Source organism: Perissodus microlepis, chromosome 6 (genome assembly GCF_051167445.1).
Source record: "Perissodus microlepis isolate ML-2025 ecotype Zambia chromosome 6, ASM5116744v1, whole genome shotgun sequence".
Lineage (NCBI taxonomy): Eukaryota > Metazoa > Chordata > Actinopteri > Cichliformes > Cichlidae > Perissodus > Perissodus microlepis.
Window position 1 is genome coordinate 16,679,734 of NC_140466.1, and position 17,916 is coordinate 16,697,649.

General features: G+C 41.5%; 2 protein-coding genes across 4 annotated transcripts in view; both read right to left on the reverse strand.

Annotated features, from left to right (window-relative positions):
* Positions 1-718: 718 nt before the first annotated feature.
* On the reverse strand, positions 719-10,497 carry atg4da (autophagy related 4D, cysteine peptidase a). The gene is made up of 11 exons (XM_084931103.1): positions 10,150-10,497; positions 7,413-7,683; positions 7,221-7,304; positions 6,698-6,871; positions 5,676-6,027; positions 5,507-5,571; positions 3,961-4,112; positions 3,794-3,872; positions 3,044-3,120; positions 2,743-2,862; positions 719-1,972 (listed from the first exon to the last, which is right to left on the reverse strand). Exons 2-11 carry the CDS (start codon positions 7,630-7,632, stop codon positions 1,793-1,795), a joined length of 1,503 nt encoding a protein of 500 aa, XP_084787229.1. The 5' UTR covers positions 7,633-7,683; positions 10,150-10,497; the 3' UTR covers positions 719-1,792.
* A 2,858-nt stretch (positions 10,498-13,355) lies between these two features.
* mast1a (microtubule associated serine/threonine kinase 1a) overlaps positions 13,356-17,916 on the reverse strand; it is an 81,458-nt gene continuing 76,897 nt past the window's right edge. For all 3 annotated transcript variants that reach the window (XM_084931105.1, XM_084931104.1, XM_084931107.1), the window contains one exon: positions 13,356-17,838. In XM_084931105.1, the coding sequence (XP_084787231.1) occupies positions 16,172-17,838 (1,667 nt within the window). In that variant the 3' untranslated portion in view covers positions 13,356-16,171. The remainder of the gene's footprint in view (positions 17,839-17,916) is intronic.

A 17,916-nucleotide genomic window follows, 5' to 3' on the forward strand; every position in this document is an offset into this window, starting at 1 on the left:
TCTGTATCCTTCAAGAAAAACGTGATTTTCATGCAGGACAATGCTCCATCACACGCGTCCAAGTACTCCACAGCGTGGCTGGCAAGAAAGGGTATAAAAGAAGAAAAACTAATGACATGGCCACCTTGTTCACCTGATCTGAACCCCATTGAGAACCTGTGGTCCATCATCAAATGTGAGATTTACAAGGAGGTTAAACAGTACACCTCTCTGAACAGTGTCTGGGAGGCTGTGGTTGCTGCTGCACGCAATGTTGATGGTGAACAGATCACAACACTGACAGAATCCATGGATGGCAGGCTTTTGAGTGTCCTTGCAAAGAAAGGTGGCTATATTGGTCGCTGATTTGTTTTTGTTTTGTTTTTGAATGTCAGAAATGTATATTTGTGAATGTGGAGATGTTATATTGGTTTCACTGGTAAAAATAAATAATTGAAATGGGTATATATTTGTTTTTTGTTAAGTTGCCTAATAATTATGCACAGTAATAGTCACCTGCACACACAGATGTCCCCCTAAAATAGCTAAAACTAAAAACAAACTAAAAACTACTTCCAAAAACATTCAGCTTTGATATTAATGAGCTTTTTGGGTTCATTGAGAACATGGTTGTTGTTCAATAATAAAATTATTCCTCAAAAATACAACTTGCCTAATAATTCTGCACTCCCTGTATACCCGCAGTTCAAATCTACACACAAAACACAGTAACATGTACTGTAATTCCAGTGTCTGAAGTTTAATCAGGACAATAAACTCAATAACAGTAGTAGTGCAACTTGCAGTAGTAGCTTTTACAGAAAAAGGGGACAAACAAAAACACAGAGACACTGCAGCAGAAGTCTGAAAATCAAGCAAACAACAAAATAAAAAAAAAGATCTCCATTCAGCTTCGGTTTGTCTCATTACCTTGGCTGTGCAAGGTAAAATCTAGATTCTAGAACACGTACATAAGTAAGAGCTGGGTGTTTTACTTTGCAAACATGTTTATATAATAGTATAGCGGGAATGATTTAAGCCACAGTTTGACAGGCAAAAATACAAAAGTCATCTCCAACTTTAGGCATTGTTTTTCTTTATACCTGACCTTTAGTTCTTTAAGCAGCAGGAACAATGTAACAGCAGATTTCTTGCAGATTTTCATATCCTTAATGAATAAAGAGTCAGAGCTGAAAGTGCATGGGCTTGAGACCACAAGGTCTAAAAATGAATTTACAGCTGTTCAAGACGCTCGTGGAAGAATCTGAAATTTCTCTGGGATGCGACATGGCATAATCCTAAACACAATTTAAAAGACAAATAAATTACACTAAAAAAACACTCACTTGCACACAAAACACACATTCTTAAATCTGATAAATTAATTTAAAGAATAAAAATTTAAAAAAAATATTCAGCAGAGGGAATGTGATATAATACAAGTCATGAACAATATCAGGCAGCTGACGAGTGAGCCAATTAAAGATGATGCAGACACCACTGAGGCTTTTTTTGACGTCGTCTGATAAAATGAACCAAGAACATTTCAAGTACTTGAAAACGTTTCTATCCATTTTGAAGTCACCTTCGTCAGGTAAAGCAGTGCTCCAGCCAGTAGTCACTAATGCCTGTTAGCTTATAACGCCACCCACACAGAGGTGATGACAGCAGCCGTGTTGACCAGTGAGGAAGACAAAGCACAAAAGAGTTGTGCCTGCCTTGCAGCTGCAGCATCGACAGAATCAAGTCTTTTAAAGGCAATCGAGTGTCCACTTCTGCCCCCTACAGATGGGAGAGCATCGTCCTCAGAGCTTTACAGGAAGACAAATTCTTCACTGCTTCTTCTGTTGTTGCTTCTGCCTAGTCTTCCTGGAGGCAGGATATGAGCTGGAGGTCCACTGTGATTGCTGCTGTGACCCTCAAGTCCATAATCCTGACTGTGGCCCTCCACAAAGGTGAAGACAGGATACTTCTCCTTCGACGATGACAGAGCCTGGAAGGACAACAAAGTCCAGTTAAAGCAGATAATCTTAAAAACAAAACAGGATATATCACACGCAGAGAAAAAGAGGAAAAAAAATCAGTTTTTGACATTTTTCTTCTTCAAACTATCATAATGATATCTCCCAATTTATTATATTTAAATTTGTTTTGGGAAAATAGTCCAATTTTGTTCTCCCACAATGGTAAATAATACTTCTAAAAATTAATGCATGAATTACCGAGAACACTTCAAGACTGGGCCAAGCTCTAGCAATGGTGAAAAATGTAATAATTTTAATGCAAAAGCCCAAACAAACCAATTACATCCTTGGCACATATATTATTTGAATGAAATATGAAGAATATGAAGATCTACATACAGTACCTGCTTTGATTGTGTAGCACTCGCTTTCTACATTTGCTCTCGTATTCAACTGACTGTTAGGCATTACAAAGAAAAGCAGCCAATTCTCATGTTTTGACCTCAACTCAGAAAAAATAAAATCGGAAATGTTTGCTTGAAAAATTCGTGCAACTTTAGCTATTGCAATTGTATCTGTGCAGAAATGAAAACAGCGAGATGATTATTCAGCTTTCTGGAGCCGAAAGTGATGGCTTAATATTGCTTTTTTTTTTTCTCCAAACCAACTCAAACATATTTAACTGTCAGAAACAGGACAGATTTATCTCTACGAAAGAAAAAAAAATGCTGCTCATTTCTAGTATGTTGTATAAATTAAATCAGAGCCACAAAAATGTGAGGAGGTTGTAAAAACTCACCTCACTGACAGCAGAACACAGAGACTCAAAGTCCTTCTTGTTCTTGGCGTAGAAACCGATGGTGCAGCTCGGATCCATGCGGTTGAAGGGCATCTTTTTAGGAGAGCTACAGTGGAACGACTGCAGAGTGGTAAAAGGAGACACGGGTCATACAATAAACAGATCAGAGCCAACTAAGCAGACATGTTATCTTTAATGACCCGTGAATGAGTTTGAAGTCATATGATATGATCTCAGGAAAAAAAAAAGGAGATAAAAGCCAGACAGACAGAAGAGAAAAGTAATGAAGAAGGCAGCAAACCTCCAGTGAGAAGTTAACTTGACTGACATCGACCACTGGCTGGCAGTAGTGAGGATCCAGATACAGCAGCTGCTCATCTGCCAGACAGAGAGGAAGCCAAGTATAAAACAATAAATCAAATAGTTAAATGATGAATAGTCTCTCATACTTTTTATAATTCAGACAGCTTGTTCCTGCTGACCTTTGTAACAACTACCACGGAAGCCCAAAGCTGTAAGTTACAAACTCTACTTCCTTAACAAACCACCAAAACATATGTATAATATTATATTAGACATTGATACAAAAGGCCCAATTTATATTTTTAATTTCAGAGAGGCTTTGTGATGGTTCATACAGGAAGTTTCCATTTGTAGTGTGAAGATTTATTTGGGATGTGCTTTTTTGCCTTAAGGTTTTTAAACCAGTGTCAGGTAGCAGTTAAACATGTTAGCAATCAGCTTTTTAAAAGCACATTTTACTTATGCTTCTAGATATCCTAAGTTAAAGTCTAAGAGTAAAGTGTCGTGAAGAGTAATGCAGAGCGTGATAAGCAGAAGTAGCAGTTCCCCACCAAAGCAGCGCGTCATTATCCACACCTGAGAGAATGTGTGGCTCCTGCATCGCCACTGCAAGAATAATACGGGTTGCAGAGGGGCCTAACAGCAAAAAATGTCAATTCTTCCCTAGCTGCCCTTGCTTCAGCTGGATTTATGCAAAAAGATTTAAAAAAAAAAAAAAAGTACAGAGTATGTTTTTGGCAATCCTCACCTTGGAAACCAATGAAATACAGCGAATGTTTTGGTTTGCCTCCGATTATTCCAATGCAGCATTCCAGTTTCAGGAAGTTCTGAGAATTAACACAAATATTTTTAATATGAGTTTAGACACTTAAAATCCTTTAGGAAGTGGGGTCAGGCACTGGATGGTTGACAGACCTTGACACAATCGATGTAGGATGGATTGAGGGCCTCCCCTCCCAGCCGGACAGGGACCAGTATGATGACAGACTTCCAGTCCTGACTGGACGGATCGGAAGAAGTCTGATTCAATGACCGATCACACAGACGCACCACATCTTCTTTGTACACTACAAGGCACAGAAACAGTGAGGGTTAAAACAGGCATGACATAGAGAGCAGACACTTTATTAGGTACACCTAGTTAGTACTGGTTTAGACTCCCTTTTGCAATCAGAACTGTCTTAATTATTTCTGGCACAAATTGAACTAAGCACTGGAAACATTCAGAGATTTTGGTCCATACTGATGTGACAGCATCACAGAGTTGCTGCAGATTTGACAGCTGCACATCTGTAATGCAAATTTCCTGTTCCACCACATCCCAAAGGTGCTTGGTTCATGTGAAATTTAAGGCTATGTCCACACTAATGTGTTTTTGTTTGAAAACGCATCGTTTTCTCTCCGTTTTGGCCTCCCGTCCACACTGAGACGGCGTTTTCCCGTCTCGATGACGCATTTTAGTCATGTGGTGCAGTCATGTGACCAATTAAACAAAGATAGCGGAGTGCATTATACAGCAGTTGTTTTGATTGCTCTCAATTTTGACAGCCCTAAAAATGATTACTATCAGTTTGTACATGCTCCAGATAGATTTTCTTCAAATTCTTTAATTCTCACTCGCTTTTGTGCATGCACAGGACTGGAATGTAAGTGTTTTGGGCCATTTCAATGTGGACGCACAACTCTGTGAAAACGACTGAAAACGCCAGTGTGGAGGCGGAGCGTTTTCAGACGAAAACGCAGTTTTCAAATCTATCCGGCCTATCCGTAGCCTAAGGTATCAGTTGGTACTAAGAAACTATCCCCCACACCATTACACCACAACCTGACAGGATCGATTTTATGTTGTTTATGCTAGACTCTAACCCTAGGATCCAAATGATACAGGAAAAAATAAGACTCATCAAGCCAATCTTCTGTTGTTTTGTTGAGCTTGTGTGACTTCTAGCCTCAATTTCCTGTTCTTAGCTGGTAGGAGTGGCCCTGGTATGATATTCTGCTGCTGTAGCTCATTAGCTTCAACGTTCAAAGCGTTCTACATTCATAGAGGCTCTTCTAAATACTTAAATTGTAATGAGTGGTTATCTGAGTTTCTGTTGCCTTCCAATCAGTTTGAAGCAGTCGGGTCAGTCTCCTCTGATCTCTGGTATCCACAAAGCATTTTTGGCCAAATAACTCCTGCTCACTGGATATTTTTCTTTACTTTGGATCGTTCTCTAAAACCCAGAGATGATTGTGTGGGGAAATCCCAATAGATCAGCTGAAATATTCAGACCGGCCCGCCTGGTGCAAACAACCATGCCACATTTTAAGTTTGTTAATCCCCAATTCTGATAAATGCTTTCAACTTTAGATGTACAAAAACACTGACCGGTGAGTGTGCACTCTTGGTGCAAAGCAAATATCAATCTGCTCTTTTCTCATTATTAAGCTAAACAAATATCTGCTCTATAAATCTCACCTGTACAATCCTGAGCCACATATACAGCCAGGTTTGTGACCACAGATGTTTTGTCCACTGCTTTCCTGAAAGGGACAAGAAAACAATTCCATAATTCTGGAAATGCTTAACTGCTGTGTGAATGATTTCAGAACACAGAAAAGCCTTGCTTGCAAAAACAAGCCCTTACCGTAGTATGTGTGCCACTACAGAGGGGCCATACCAGTCACCAGCCTTCTTCCCCGAACCTTTGCCAATATCCACCAGCTGGTGAACGCCAAAAGGTGCTGGGGGCTGATCCCCAAACCAGGTAACAAGCCTGGAGTGGATGTGCTCTTGCCTGTCCTTTGTGGAATCGTGGACCCTTTTCTTCTGGCTGCATCTGGGTGCCTGACTGCTTGGCAGGGATTTCTCAGGGGTGCTGGAACCTCGTGGAGAGCCAAAGGAGGGTATTGGGACCCCTCCAGCCCGGGCTGGGGAACGTGGACGGAATACCTCAAAGTCCACATCAGTAAGCTGCTGAGACTCTGGCCAAACCCAGTCTAGAAAAACAGAAACAAGATTTATTTATATATTTTTTTCTTCAGACTTTAAATGATCAGAGGATGTTACAGACATGAGTATACACACAGAAAAAAAACAGTACAAAACTGTGTATAAAACAAAAGAACGGAGTCAGAGAAAGGATGGGTTGTCAGTTTTTGAGTCAACCATAGACTGTATATAAAAGATGGACATGGCTACCATGTGGGAACCTGTAGGTGAGATCCCAAACCTGAGGGTTTTCTCCTTGCTATCATAGTGGTGGTTGATGTGACTGAGAAACCAAGGACACTGCTCACTCATCTGGAAATGACACCTAACTTTTTCTGTAACTGACCGAGGGGCGACGGGCGACGAACTGGGATAGTAAATTAAATGGTCTTTAACTGGCCAGTTCCAGAGTACAAAGTCAATGAATGACAAATGTCACACTGAGATTAGCACAGGTTATACCCTGGTGAATTCATAGCTTCCTGCACCCTCTACTCAGGTATCTCTCTTGGCTAAACCAGAAATGAGACACGGACCATCTTTAGCTTTGAGTTATATGTGAGAAGACACATCTTGGTCAGTGCCGCAACCTAATTTTTATGATATTTTATATTCTTAATGGATGAACACTTCTTATGTTTAAATGTAAAAATGTGTCTACCAGATGGAGAGTCCTACCTCTGGGCATCAAGTGAACCAGGAGCCCCTGTGCCAGCAGCATCTGCCCACTGCGCAGCATGCAGCCCCAACCACAGTCTGTTGTCCAGGTGGAGCCCTCCAGCTGAGGGAACTCTCTCCTATAGGTCAACCACATCCTGGACACAAACGCTAGGCGGAACCGCTCCACCTCATCTGAGAGGGAGTGAAATAGAGAGGTGGAGCAAGAGACACACAAACACACACATATTTAGAGCTCTAGCACTTTGTTCAAGCATTAAGCTGTTTGTATTACTAATTTTAAATTATGAAAAAGCTCCGTTATGACACCTGCATATAATATTTTGGAAATAAAAGCGCAGGTTTTGTCTATTTTAGTTCCTACTGCTCAGCTTTCTCATGTCAAATAAACATTTAAAAAGGAAACGGTTAACCAGTGTGGTTAGCCACAGCACACATCACTACAACACCTGGGGTCTATTCTTCTTTACGTTTCTCTAGAGAGGAAATAGTTTTAAGATGCATGAATACATTTAGCACTTACCTTCACTGTTAAGCAGATAGGAGTGACCCAGGACAGTCACAGGAGACATCTTGTTGAAGGAGGTTTTAGACTTAACAGTCCAGCCTGCAGACAGAGGCGCAAAAAAAGATTCTCAAAGCAGAAATCTCAGTACTCCTCTATATAAACAAAAATCCAACACTCAGTCTTCATTACTTAAAACTGACTACAAACCATATTTGACATTATTCCACGCTGACATAAGTTTGGCCTTGAGTTTGTCCATCTCATCAAGCTCCCCGGCGGCTTCTCTGCTGGCACCTTGAGTTTGTGGAGGCCTGACTCCAAAGCTGCCCTGCCGCTCCATGGGCTGCTGCTGCCTCCCCCTGTCCACCAGCTCATCTTGCATGACTCCCCCTACGTATTGTGCTGCACTTGGGGAAACTGAGTTCATGGCTCCGAGACCTCAGAGCTTACCTCTTGTGCTCCTCATTGCGACACAGAACTGATGAATGAACGAAAAAGAGGAACAACACAAGAATCTAGGTAAAAAATTAACTACTGATGCATCTTGTACTCAAAACGCTTTTACACTCATCCTGCCACTCATATACTTATTAACTCAAATATTTACTTGGATTTAAACTCATTTTAAAAGTGGCTTTTCTTCTTTGAATACACAGCACACAGTTACACTGGATTTTTCCTGGCTCTTAATTATCTGTGCTATCTTGTTTAACAGAAGTCTGAAATCTCCCTGTTATTTCTAGTTTATAAACACGAGTGGATTTTATGTTTCATCAAATTAAACTGTAGGTTTGAAAAGCCTCTTGAAATATTTATCTCTCAGTCAAGAATGTTTTTCATCTTCTACATTGCCGTTGTCAACATATATCCAGTTATCAACGGATAGACATGACATTTGTCATCCATGTGATGGTAATAAGTAATAAGTTTCCATTCTGTAATCAGAATGCTAAATATACATTTACTGATGCCTTTTGCTTCTGGTCAAGTACCACCCACAGGTCTTGACGTCTGGCGGTATAAGAATACTGATAATCCTCTGTAGTGCCTGGTGTATTTCCATTCAATAGTTTTGTTTATGCTGACATTCTGCCTTGATGTAAGGAGCAATTTTAAAAAAAAAAGTAAGATTCAGAGGCTCCATGAATCCTGTACTGATCACTTTCTATGGTATTTTCCTTTTATATATTGATTATTAGCCTGTAAATTTAGAGAAACTTTTCATTGTTTAGCAGATTCTAACTAAAGTACACATTTTCAGTTTCAACATTGCCTTCAGAGATGAGCACCTGTTTCTGGTTTGTATGCTCTAACATTTTTTTCTCCTGAAACCTGGTTGTGTGTTTTCTGTTTGATGTAATAGGAGGACCAGCTGTGTTGGTGGTTGTGGGGAGTGTTGTCTTGTTTTCATGTTTCATGTTGCTAAAAACAAACAAACTCAACCCAATTTCGCTATTGTTAAAACGGAATTGGTAACAACAGAAGAGGCAGAGTTTGCACTTTGGCAGATAAATGACTAATTACATAAACCATTAGGGTAAAAGAAGAAGTCAAATTTTTAGCTGATGTATGCGGGTATGTAATTGCAACAAATTTTATTTCCCCTGAAAACATCAAAGTCATTCATTAAATAATACTTCTTATAAGAAGGAGGATTGTTATCCATGGCTAATCACTTTCTAACATTCACACAATAAAACGGAAGTAGCACGTACAACTCTGGATTCAGTGCCCAAGAACACTTCCGCAGGTAGACTCAAACGGTCAAGGAACCTGCTGACTGACAGATGACCCACTGAGCCACCTGAGCCACAGTGACTAAGACAGAGAGCTGGAAACGAAAAGACCCATTCTATGTCCAACTTCCACATTTACTATAATTGCTGTATTCTTTTATGTAAATGTCACTGGTATTTGAATATCATTTTAGTGTGTGCCCCTAGATATTTATATTTTTTCTAAAAACCCTGTAAGGTCATTATTAATAACTACTGAGGAAGCTGTTTGCTTTTGCACCTTCTTAATCACATGTGCATTTGAAGCCTCCCTTGTGTATTTGTATCATCAGCTTGTATAACTGATTGAACTGTTGCCAGGATACTATTGCAAAAGAGATGTTTAATCTGAGTGGTCTGTCTGGTTAAGTAAAATAAAAACATGTTTGTGTATGCACAATTTTCTTTTTAGTCCTCTTGCATTATACAGTCTGTCAATGATCCACACTCATACTTTCTGCTGAAAACAATATGCTTGCGTTTGAGAGACCTGATAACAGCCTAAGGACCTGAGCAGTTCACAGGTTTCCTTGTTTCATTATGGATGTTTAACTCAAGAAAAAAAACAAGAACAAAGTAAGATCCTTCGTTTTTTAACATCTGTAAGTCAGAATCAAGTGCAAACTGCACAAAGAAACATTAAAAAACCCCAAACTGTCAGAGTAAATCCGAGTAATCATCCACAGCTGCCCATTTCACAATTTGAAAAACACTTAAGGAAAGTACCAGAGACCTTTTTCACCATGCCCTGAAACTGATGAGTAGCACTTTCGACAGGGAACAGAGAGTATTACGATGAGTACTAACTGATCCTGCTGATGGAAACGTTTCTATGGTAGAGAAGAAGAAAAAAAACACTCATCATGTGATAACCATTTGACAACCGGTAAGTCGGGCTTTTCAACGTCTGTAAAAGTCATCTGATGATGATGGTGGCTACCATTTTTCATCACTTGTAAGTCAACCGGTTTATTAACCATAATCTATTATAGAAACACTCTCATGACACGACCAGTGTCAGGGTATATGAACGGATTCTGACCAGCAGCCTCACTGTCAATTCCCATTTACTGCTCTGGTCACAAAGACTCACCAGCACTATAGCGCATACCTAATTTAAAAAGCGTCTTTAACCATTATTAAAGAATCACAGGCCAGCAACAACATACCTGATGTAAAGGTCGGTTAAGCAGGTCGGTACCCCGTAATAGAGCCACTCATTTCGGATATTTCCTCCCTCCTGGCGTACAGCGGCAGCCTGAGACTAGCTGGCTGAACACGCTAACTTCAGCAGCTAGCCCCGGCGTTAGCTCTCTAGCACTGAAGACGGAATCCCCGAAGAGCTTAATGCTTTTATAATAAAATACAGTTAATGTACGAATGGTAGACTTCCTCCCATTTAACACAGGAAGTAATTTATCTACACGGTTGCGAAAATAAGCTACTACATAGCGTCTATGCTGCTCCGTGTGACAGCCCCTGACCGGACAACATTTACTTCCTGTTGTCCTTTTCCGGCGCACCACTATTGGTTGAATTAAATCCTGTAGCAAATCTGATAGGATAATATTGCACTAATGCGCGGTGCGCGGTGCCATTGGCTAATAATAAGTCCTGTAGTTATGCAATGAGTGACCTGGTTAAAAAGTATGCGTTACTAAACATAAATAATAAATTTAGGTACAAAAATGCCAACAATTGAAAAAAGTTAAAATAATAAGTAACATATAATTTTGGTTTATATATTAGTAAATAATTATGGTGTAATTAGTTACCTTTGTGCAGCTTTCAACCAGAATAACCATCATACATCCAAAATCCAACAAAAAAAGTCTCAAGCAGGACCCAGTAAGGAATTGGCAGAAACGCCAGCTACTGATAGATAGAGCAGTTTCTTGAGGCTGTAAGACCAGGGTGAGCACTGTAGACAGTCCAGGTGCTATGCCTGGACTGACTACAAGAAAGCCTGTGAATCAATCCCTCGTGCATGGATCCTGGAGTGCCTAGAACTGTACAAGATCAACAGGACCTTAAGAGCCCTCTTTAGGAAAGTCACCATCAAGAGTGGGATTTACCAAGGAGATGCTCTGTCCCCACTGCTGTTCTGCATAGGCCCGAACCCCCTATTTAGCCAGAACATTAAGAAGACTAGATATGGATACAGACTACAAAAGGGAGCAAACATTAGCCACCTCCTCTATAAGGAAGGAACGAGTCTGAGCACTAATGAGTGTCAGAACCACCATCCAGGATGAAAAGGCAAGGTCCATGAGTACACCAGGATGATGGCCACAACTGATTATGTGAGAAAGAAGAGCAACCATCATAGAATGATAAGCCTGTGCAGGGAACCCTGCGGGACTTCTTAATACAGACAGACAAACTGGTGATGGCTAACCAACTGGACATAGTAGTGGTGGACACGCAGAGGAAGACAGTCATAGTGGAAGATGCAGCTGTACCAAGTGAAAGCAACATGAGGGAGAAGAAACATCAGGAGCTCAAGAAATACCAAGGGCTAAGAGAGGAGCTAGAAAAGATGTGTAGGGTGAAGGCAACAGTGGTGACTGTGGTAATCCGATGACTGCCAAACGGGGGAAGTGGCTCCAGCAGATCCCATAAACGATATTCGAGAGCTCTGTCCAGAGCAGTGCACTGTGCAGGACCCTAAAGCCCCCAGGGCTTTGGTAGAAGACTCAAGCTTTAAGGATAAAGAAGGGTAAGTAACTTTATACTATATACTTATAACATATATTTTTAACCTGTCATCCTATCCCTGGCATCCTCCTGTGTCACACCAACCCTCAGCATGTCCTCAATCACTGCATCCAATCTTTTCTGTGGTCTTTTTCTCCTGCTCTCAAGCTCAATATTCAACATTGTTTGTCCAGTATATTCACTTACCCTCTGCTGTACATCTACAAACCATTTCAGTCTTGCCTCTTTAACTTTCTCTTGAAACCCCTCAGCCTAATTTGTCCCTCTGATATACTCATTTCTAATCTTGTCCATATCAGTAACTCTTAATGAAAATCTTCTCTGCCTCCTGTCTTTTGACAGCATCACTGTCTTCAAACCAAACATCATAGCACACACCACTACCATCTTTTAAATTAGTAATATATTAACAGACCTGTCATATGTCTTCAAATACATATGGATACATTTTCATGTAAAAATAAATTACCTCCAAGCATTTGATTTTCAGGGGTTAGACTGATGGTTATAACATTGCTTAATTAATCAGCTATGAAAGTAATAATTTATTGCACCAGTACAGCTGCACAGCTGTTATAGGGCAAACTGCAGACAGGTTGCCAGTTTACTGTATCACAGAGCGGTAGACCACTTAACCTCACATGCATGTCTTTGGACTATGAGAGAAAGTCAGACTACCCACAGAGAACATGCATCTCTACACAGAAAAGGCCCCAGCTGGCCTGGTTAAGTCAGACCCAGGGCTTTCTCATTGTGAGGCAACAGGACTAACCACTGTACCACCATGATGCCCTAGTTCAAGCACACTACTTTGATTTAATTTATTCTTATTCTAAGAAGAAAATTCAGTGTGAGTATGCACAAGTGGTGCAAGTATTTGTTTAGTTCCGTCTTAACATGGCTTCACATGTGGAGGTTACACATACATCATGCCCTAGACTTGGTCCCTAAGGTTAACTGGTGATTCCAAACTGACTGTAGGCTCAGATGTCAGTGTGTGGTTGTCTGTCTCTGTAGTGGCTCACAGCTTGTACAAGGTGTGCCTTTTTTCTTGCTCTGTACCAGCTAGGAAATTCTCCAGCCTCCCTGCAACTCCAAAAGTAGTCTAGTCAAACTACTAGTCAATGACAGTTTTGTTTTTTAAGTAGAAGAAGAAGATTCCAATCCATTTTATTTTGTTAATAAGTGCAGCTAACTGTAATCTTGATAGTCTTGGTAGGATCAGAGGCCTTTTCATTTGCAAAGGAATCAGGTTCATAAACCTTTTCACAGCTGGAGAAACACAGAGATAACTAATAACATTAACTATGACTTTATTCCAGAGATTATAGCGCTGCAGCAGCTGTGAAAGGTTATTAGCTACACCTGTCTTTGACGGCTCTAAATGCTCTAAAAGAAGGTCTATTTTTTTTTTTAAAAAATGATTCATATTTGCCCCTTGGTAACACCCTTTCATAAAGTAGGACACTGAAGTCAGAATTAACAACACCCACCAAGCTCTCCTATTAGTAACAGCTACGATGACATGAACATCTTTTTTCAGGTGTAAAGAACTTATTTATAATTACCTGCACGCTGTAGCCAGAGGTGTGCTTACTGTGATAAATGCTGCTGTGGGATTAGAGGTTAAAGCCAAAAAAGAGTGAGATTCTGCAAGTTTTGGAACAAAAACTGAATTTTATTCCACGTACTGCACTTCAGGTGTCTGCATTTAGATCACACCTACCACAAACAAAAATGCCGCAGTGGTACAACTAAATATACTTCGAGTGAACAGAGAAATGTGGAATGTTTTTATACTTATCAGACTTTTGTGTTCATTTGTAGAATCCACATTGTATACAGGATAGTAACTTACAAACAATATCATCAACTCAAGATTTTTTTTCTTTCAAATAAAGTGCATTTCTACTACTCTCTCTGTCAACCACGGAAAGAAAAAGACATTTTAAAACATGTATTATAGACACCACTGATCAGCAAAAGGCCTGAATTTTGATACAATAACTGCAGGAGTTTGTTTTCTTAATCGGGTGATTTGAGATGACCTGATGACTCCTTTATTACATCAAGGTATAAAAGAACTCCTTGCTGTGAATATAAGACAGTATATTTAAAAACGTAACTATTCACAAAGATATAATTAACAGTCACAACGGAAAATTAATAATTCATGTTTCAAGTGTTCATTTTGTAATTACTGCAAATATTTTGTCATTAGAACTTTAAATGCATATTTGGTAACCGTATGGCTAACAACAACCATCAAATCAGTGCTCTGCACTTCATCAAGGAAACACTCACTCCAATAGATTATGATATTTCAAATATTTGATATTGATGCTAACCACTGGAGGGCAGTAGAGTAGTGTGTCAAATGGGAAAAGAAATCCCTGCCAAGCATGTAAGGCATGGGATATGTTTTCTATTCATGAATGGTTATGTGAAAAAACTGTAGAGTGCCAACACAGCAGAGATCAGCCTCCTGGTTTGTAAATCTATGCAGTCTTAAGCTCATTGTTGCGGATTTCCAGGCAGATACAACAATGTAAAGCAACAAGCGGCTGCTCTTCGTTAAACTGTACACTGAACACCCAGTTGGAAGTGACTGAGACAAACTTTCACTAGATATGTTGTGCAGATTGAACCACTTGTTTGAGGTTTGGAGGTAAAAGTACATTTTAGTCCGTGAACTTCTGCCTTGGTGTCAGATTTACATGCTGTTGTTGGCTGAATCAGTTTCCCTTTTACATTTTTAGAACCTTGAATATCTACAATAAATCAAATCACTGGCAGAAAGTGACAATTAACAATCACATCTGGATTAATCTGTTTAGCCACCTACTCTCACACATGGATTTGCATAAGATTATGTACACTGGATAGTCATGAATTACAAGAAAGTGACTATGACCAATGAGAGAGGAACATCTTTTTGTGTGTGTGTGTGTCTCCTGTGAACATTTCCCAGCATTCCTGCTGAGATCACTGACAAACACTTTTATCTGTATGTTGCACAGCAAAATGTGAGGATTATATTAATCAGTCTGGACAAGCTAACCTTTAAGTACCTAAATACACAGTCATTCTGATTACACTGTAGATAGCCTGGTTTAAAGAGAACAGGCTCGATGTGATATTCCATGTATGCACAAACCCTACTTTTGCTATAGAGCCCTTTAACAAGTAGATTATAGTATGCTACATCCATGACTGCCTGCTTTTCCAGATTTGACTGAAAACAACACATGGGTTCACTGCATATGTGCATAATACATTTTTCTATGCCTTAACATGCTATAGTCTCCCAAGCAACCTTCACTGTGCAGGTTTGATTTGTTGGGGAAGGATTTCCTTCCTGCTTAAAAAATAAAATAATACTTTAACTGTTACTGGATTCTGACAGCTCATTTTGAGGAGAATTTTCATGCCATGACCCTCGCTGAGTCTGCCGAGTCTTTGAACAGACACAAACATGGTCACACGCTTCTTAATCCACTCATAAACACACTTGTGTCCTAATTCGTGTGACCACAGGCGTATGGATTTAAATGCATGAAAATCAGCTGCTGACACGGCTGCTTCCTGTGGCGATGTGCGAGTGTGTGTTTGCGAATGTGGCAGCAGCCAGAGATGGAGTGAAGAAAAGGGCTGCGGTAGCCCATCCTGCGAAGGAGAGATAAGCGCCGAGCGCCGAGGTCTGACGTTCTTGCTTTCCTCTGTGGCCTTCAAGAACCACCAGAAATTGTCCCAGGGTAGCTAAACACACATGCGCTTGCACACACAAACACACACACACAAAATCCCCTACGACAGAGATTGCGAGACTGTGCTCGCTGTGACGTCCACTGACAGAGTGCCTGCTTTGGCTTCGTCTGACCGTTTAACTCAGGAAAGTAAACTGCTGGATGATGAATAAAGAGCTCAATTATCTTCTTACTCAGTAACTGTTTGATGTGTCAACTTTGATTTGACTGTTTCACTGCTTTGGTTGACGAGCAGTAAAAAAAAAAAAAAAAAATCAAAAAAAACCCAAAACAAAAAAAGGGCTGGCTGAAAGAAAAAACAGAGTGACTGGATTTGGTATTCACAGTATTCAGCATGTTTTGATCTGTAAAGCACTTTTTGACCATCTTGTACCTATTACACATGTACAGTACAAACCATGTGACATGCATTCACACAGACTCACATATACATCTGATAAAGTGTTTCACGTTACATTTAGAGTCCTCTTATTAAAGTATTTATAATAGAAAATCAACAGTTAATGCACCTTTACAGTAGATCTTTTACTCCTGGTTTTAGGTTAGATTCAGTCAGTGATTGGAATCAATAAATAACATTTTATACTCTTAAACTGGAATGTACATTGGTTTTAAGTGCTAGTCTTCTGTTGCATTGTCCAAAAAAGGCATCTTCTTTTTTTTTCTTTTTCTTTTTACTAAAGTCCCATTTAGGGACTCCATGAGGTCACATTTTCGGCAGGCTGCTACCTGTTGCCTTCTCTAGCGGTGAACCAGCAGGACTCTGGGTCACCACTGCAGCCCCAACAACCACTCGACCTCCAGCTGGAGAGTCAGACTTTCCCACTGTGCCTCCCTGTTTTTCCTCTGCTGCTTTAGACTGCTGCTCTTTGCTCTTGGCCCCCTCTTGAGAGCCGAGCTTGATCGGCCCGAGGACGTTTTTGGCCACAGTGGTCAGCTGGCTGACGAAGCTTGTCTTGTCACCAGGGGAGACAGGCCGTGACTTACAGAGGGAAGGTCCACAGAGGGAGGGGGTTACCGCGGTTGGGGAGGGAGAAGGAGAGGGTGAGTGCTCCTCCACCACCTCCAGACGACATTTGTCCTCCCAGTCGAGTGATCCCCGGTAGCAGTTGACAGCCCCGAGTCCCTGCCTCACTTTGGCCAGTGACAGCGCCTGCCCATGCGGGGGAACGACAGGAGGGAGGACCCGAGCTGGTAGTTTGGGGCTTTTGGAGCCAAGGTCTGGTGTCCTTGTGTCACTGCTGTCAGTCCCCATCTTTCTCAGGGCATCTCCAACTCCTGATGGTTTAAAGGTTTTGCTCAGAGGACCTCCTGTCACTGTTGTGATGATGCCAGCGGACTTATCTGGAGCAGAAACAGAGCTTTTGCTGTAGGCAGCTCCAGGAAGACCACACCGGCTCTTGTTGTCTCCTTCCTGCTTTGATTCAGGTCTGCCCCCTAGCTGCTGCTCCTGTGGATGTTTACTGTTAGAAAACAGACTTTTGGCTATCTTGGAGTCTAGCTGTTTTGGAGACATGTCCGCCTGACTCTGGGTGAACTTCTCAGGCCCCTTGTGAGCACCTAAACCCCCTGTTGTTTTGGTAGGCGTGCTAGGGGTTATAGCTTTAGTAGTTCCTGCACTTAGTACAGAGCTTTGTGAGTTCAAAGGCTGCTCACTTGCATGAGGTTTTCTTCCTAAGGATGACTGCGATCCTGTCCCAGCCTCCTTCTCCCTCTCCACTCCTCTCTCTTTCTCTTCCCTCTCCCTTCCAGCCAGTAGTGTTTCCCTGCTCAGTGGTGACTCCTGTCTCCCTAGTCTCCTCGCTGGCTTCAGCACACCAGTCTCTGGGGAAGTTGAGGATGAGGGTAGAGGGGGAGGATTAGGAGGCAAATTTTCCCCTTCTGTCTCCAGCAGGCTCTGGAGCCCAAGCTCGCAGAGGAAGGCGTCCTTGCGGTACTCAGAGTGCTGCACCTCAAGGCTGTGTTTCCTCAGTGGACCCCCCAGCCCTCCTGTAGAGCTTGACTGGGTTAGAGGCGAGCCGAGCTTCTCTGCTGACTGCACGCGTTTGAGGAGAGGTGATCGCGGAGGCTCGGCACTCTTGGGCCTGGGACGTACCACCGGCGGGGAAGAGTGGAGCTTGGCAGGGAAAGACTGGGTTGTGTTGGAGCTCCCTACAGTGTGACCTGGTAAAGGTGGAGGTGAAGACTGGGTGGGGGAGGGCGTGTGAGCCAACGGGGACAGTGGAATATTACCGGCAGACTTACAACGGGCAGACCGATACTGGCGATGGAGTTTCGGGGAGAGGCCGTGCAGTGAGCTGGGTCTCATGTGCTGCGAGGGAGCCGGGGAGTTTGGAGTGCTGGATGCTGCAGAGCTGCTCTGAGAGGATGCACCTGCAGAGAGCAGAAAAGATGAGTGAAGCTGTCAAAACCCCCAAGGAAGTAAAATTAATTTGTGCACTGTTTATTTCC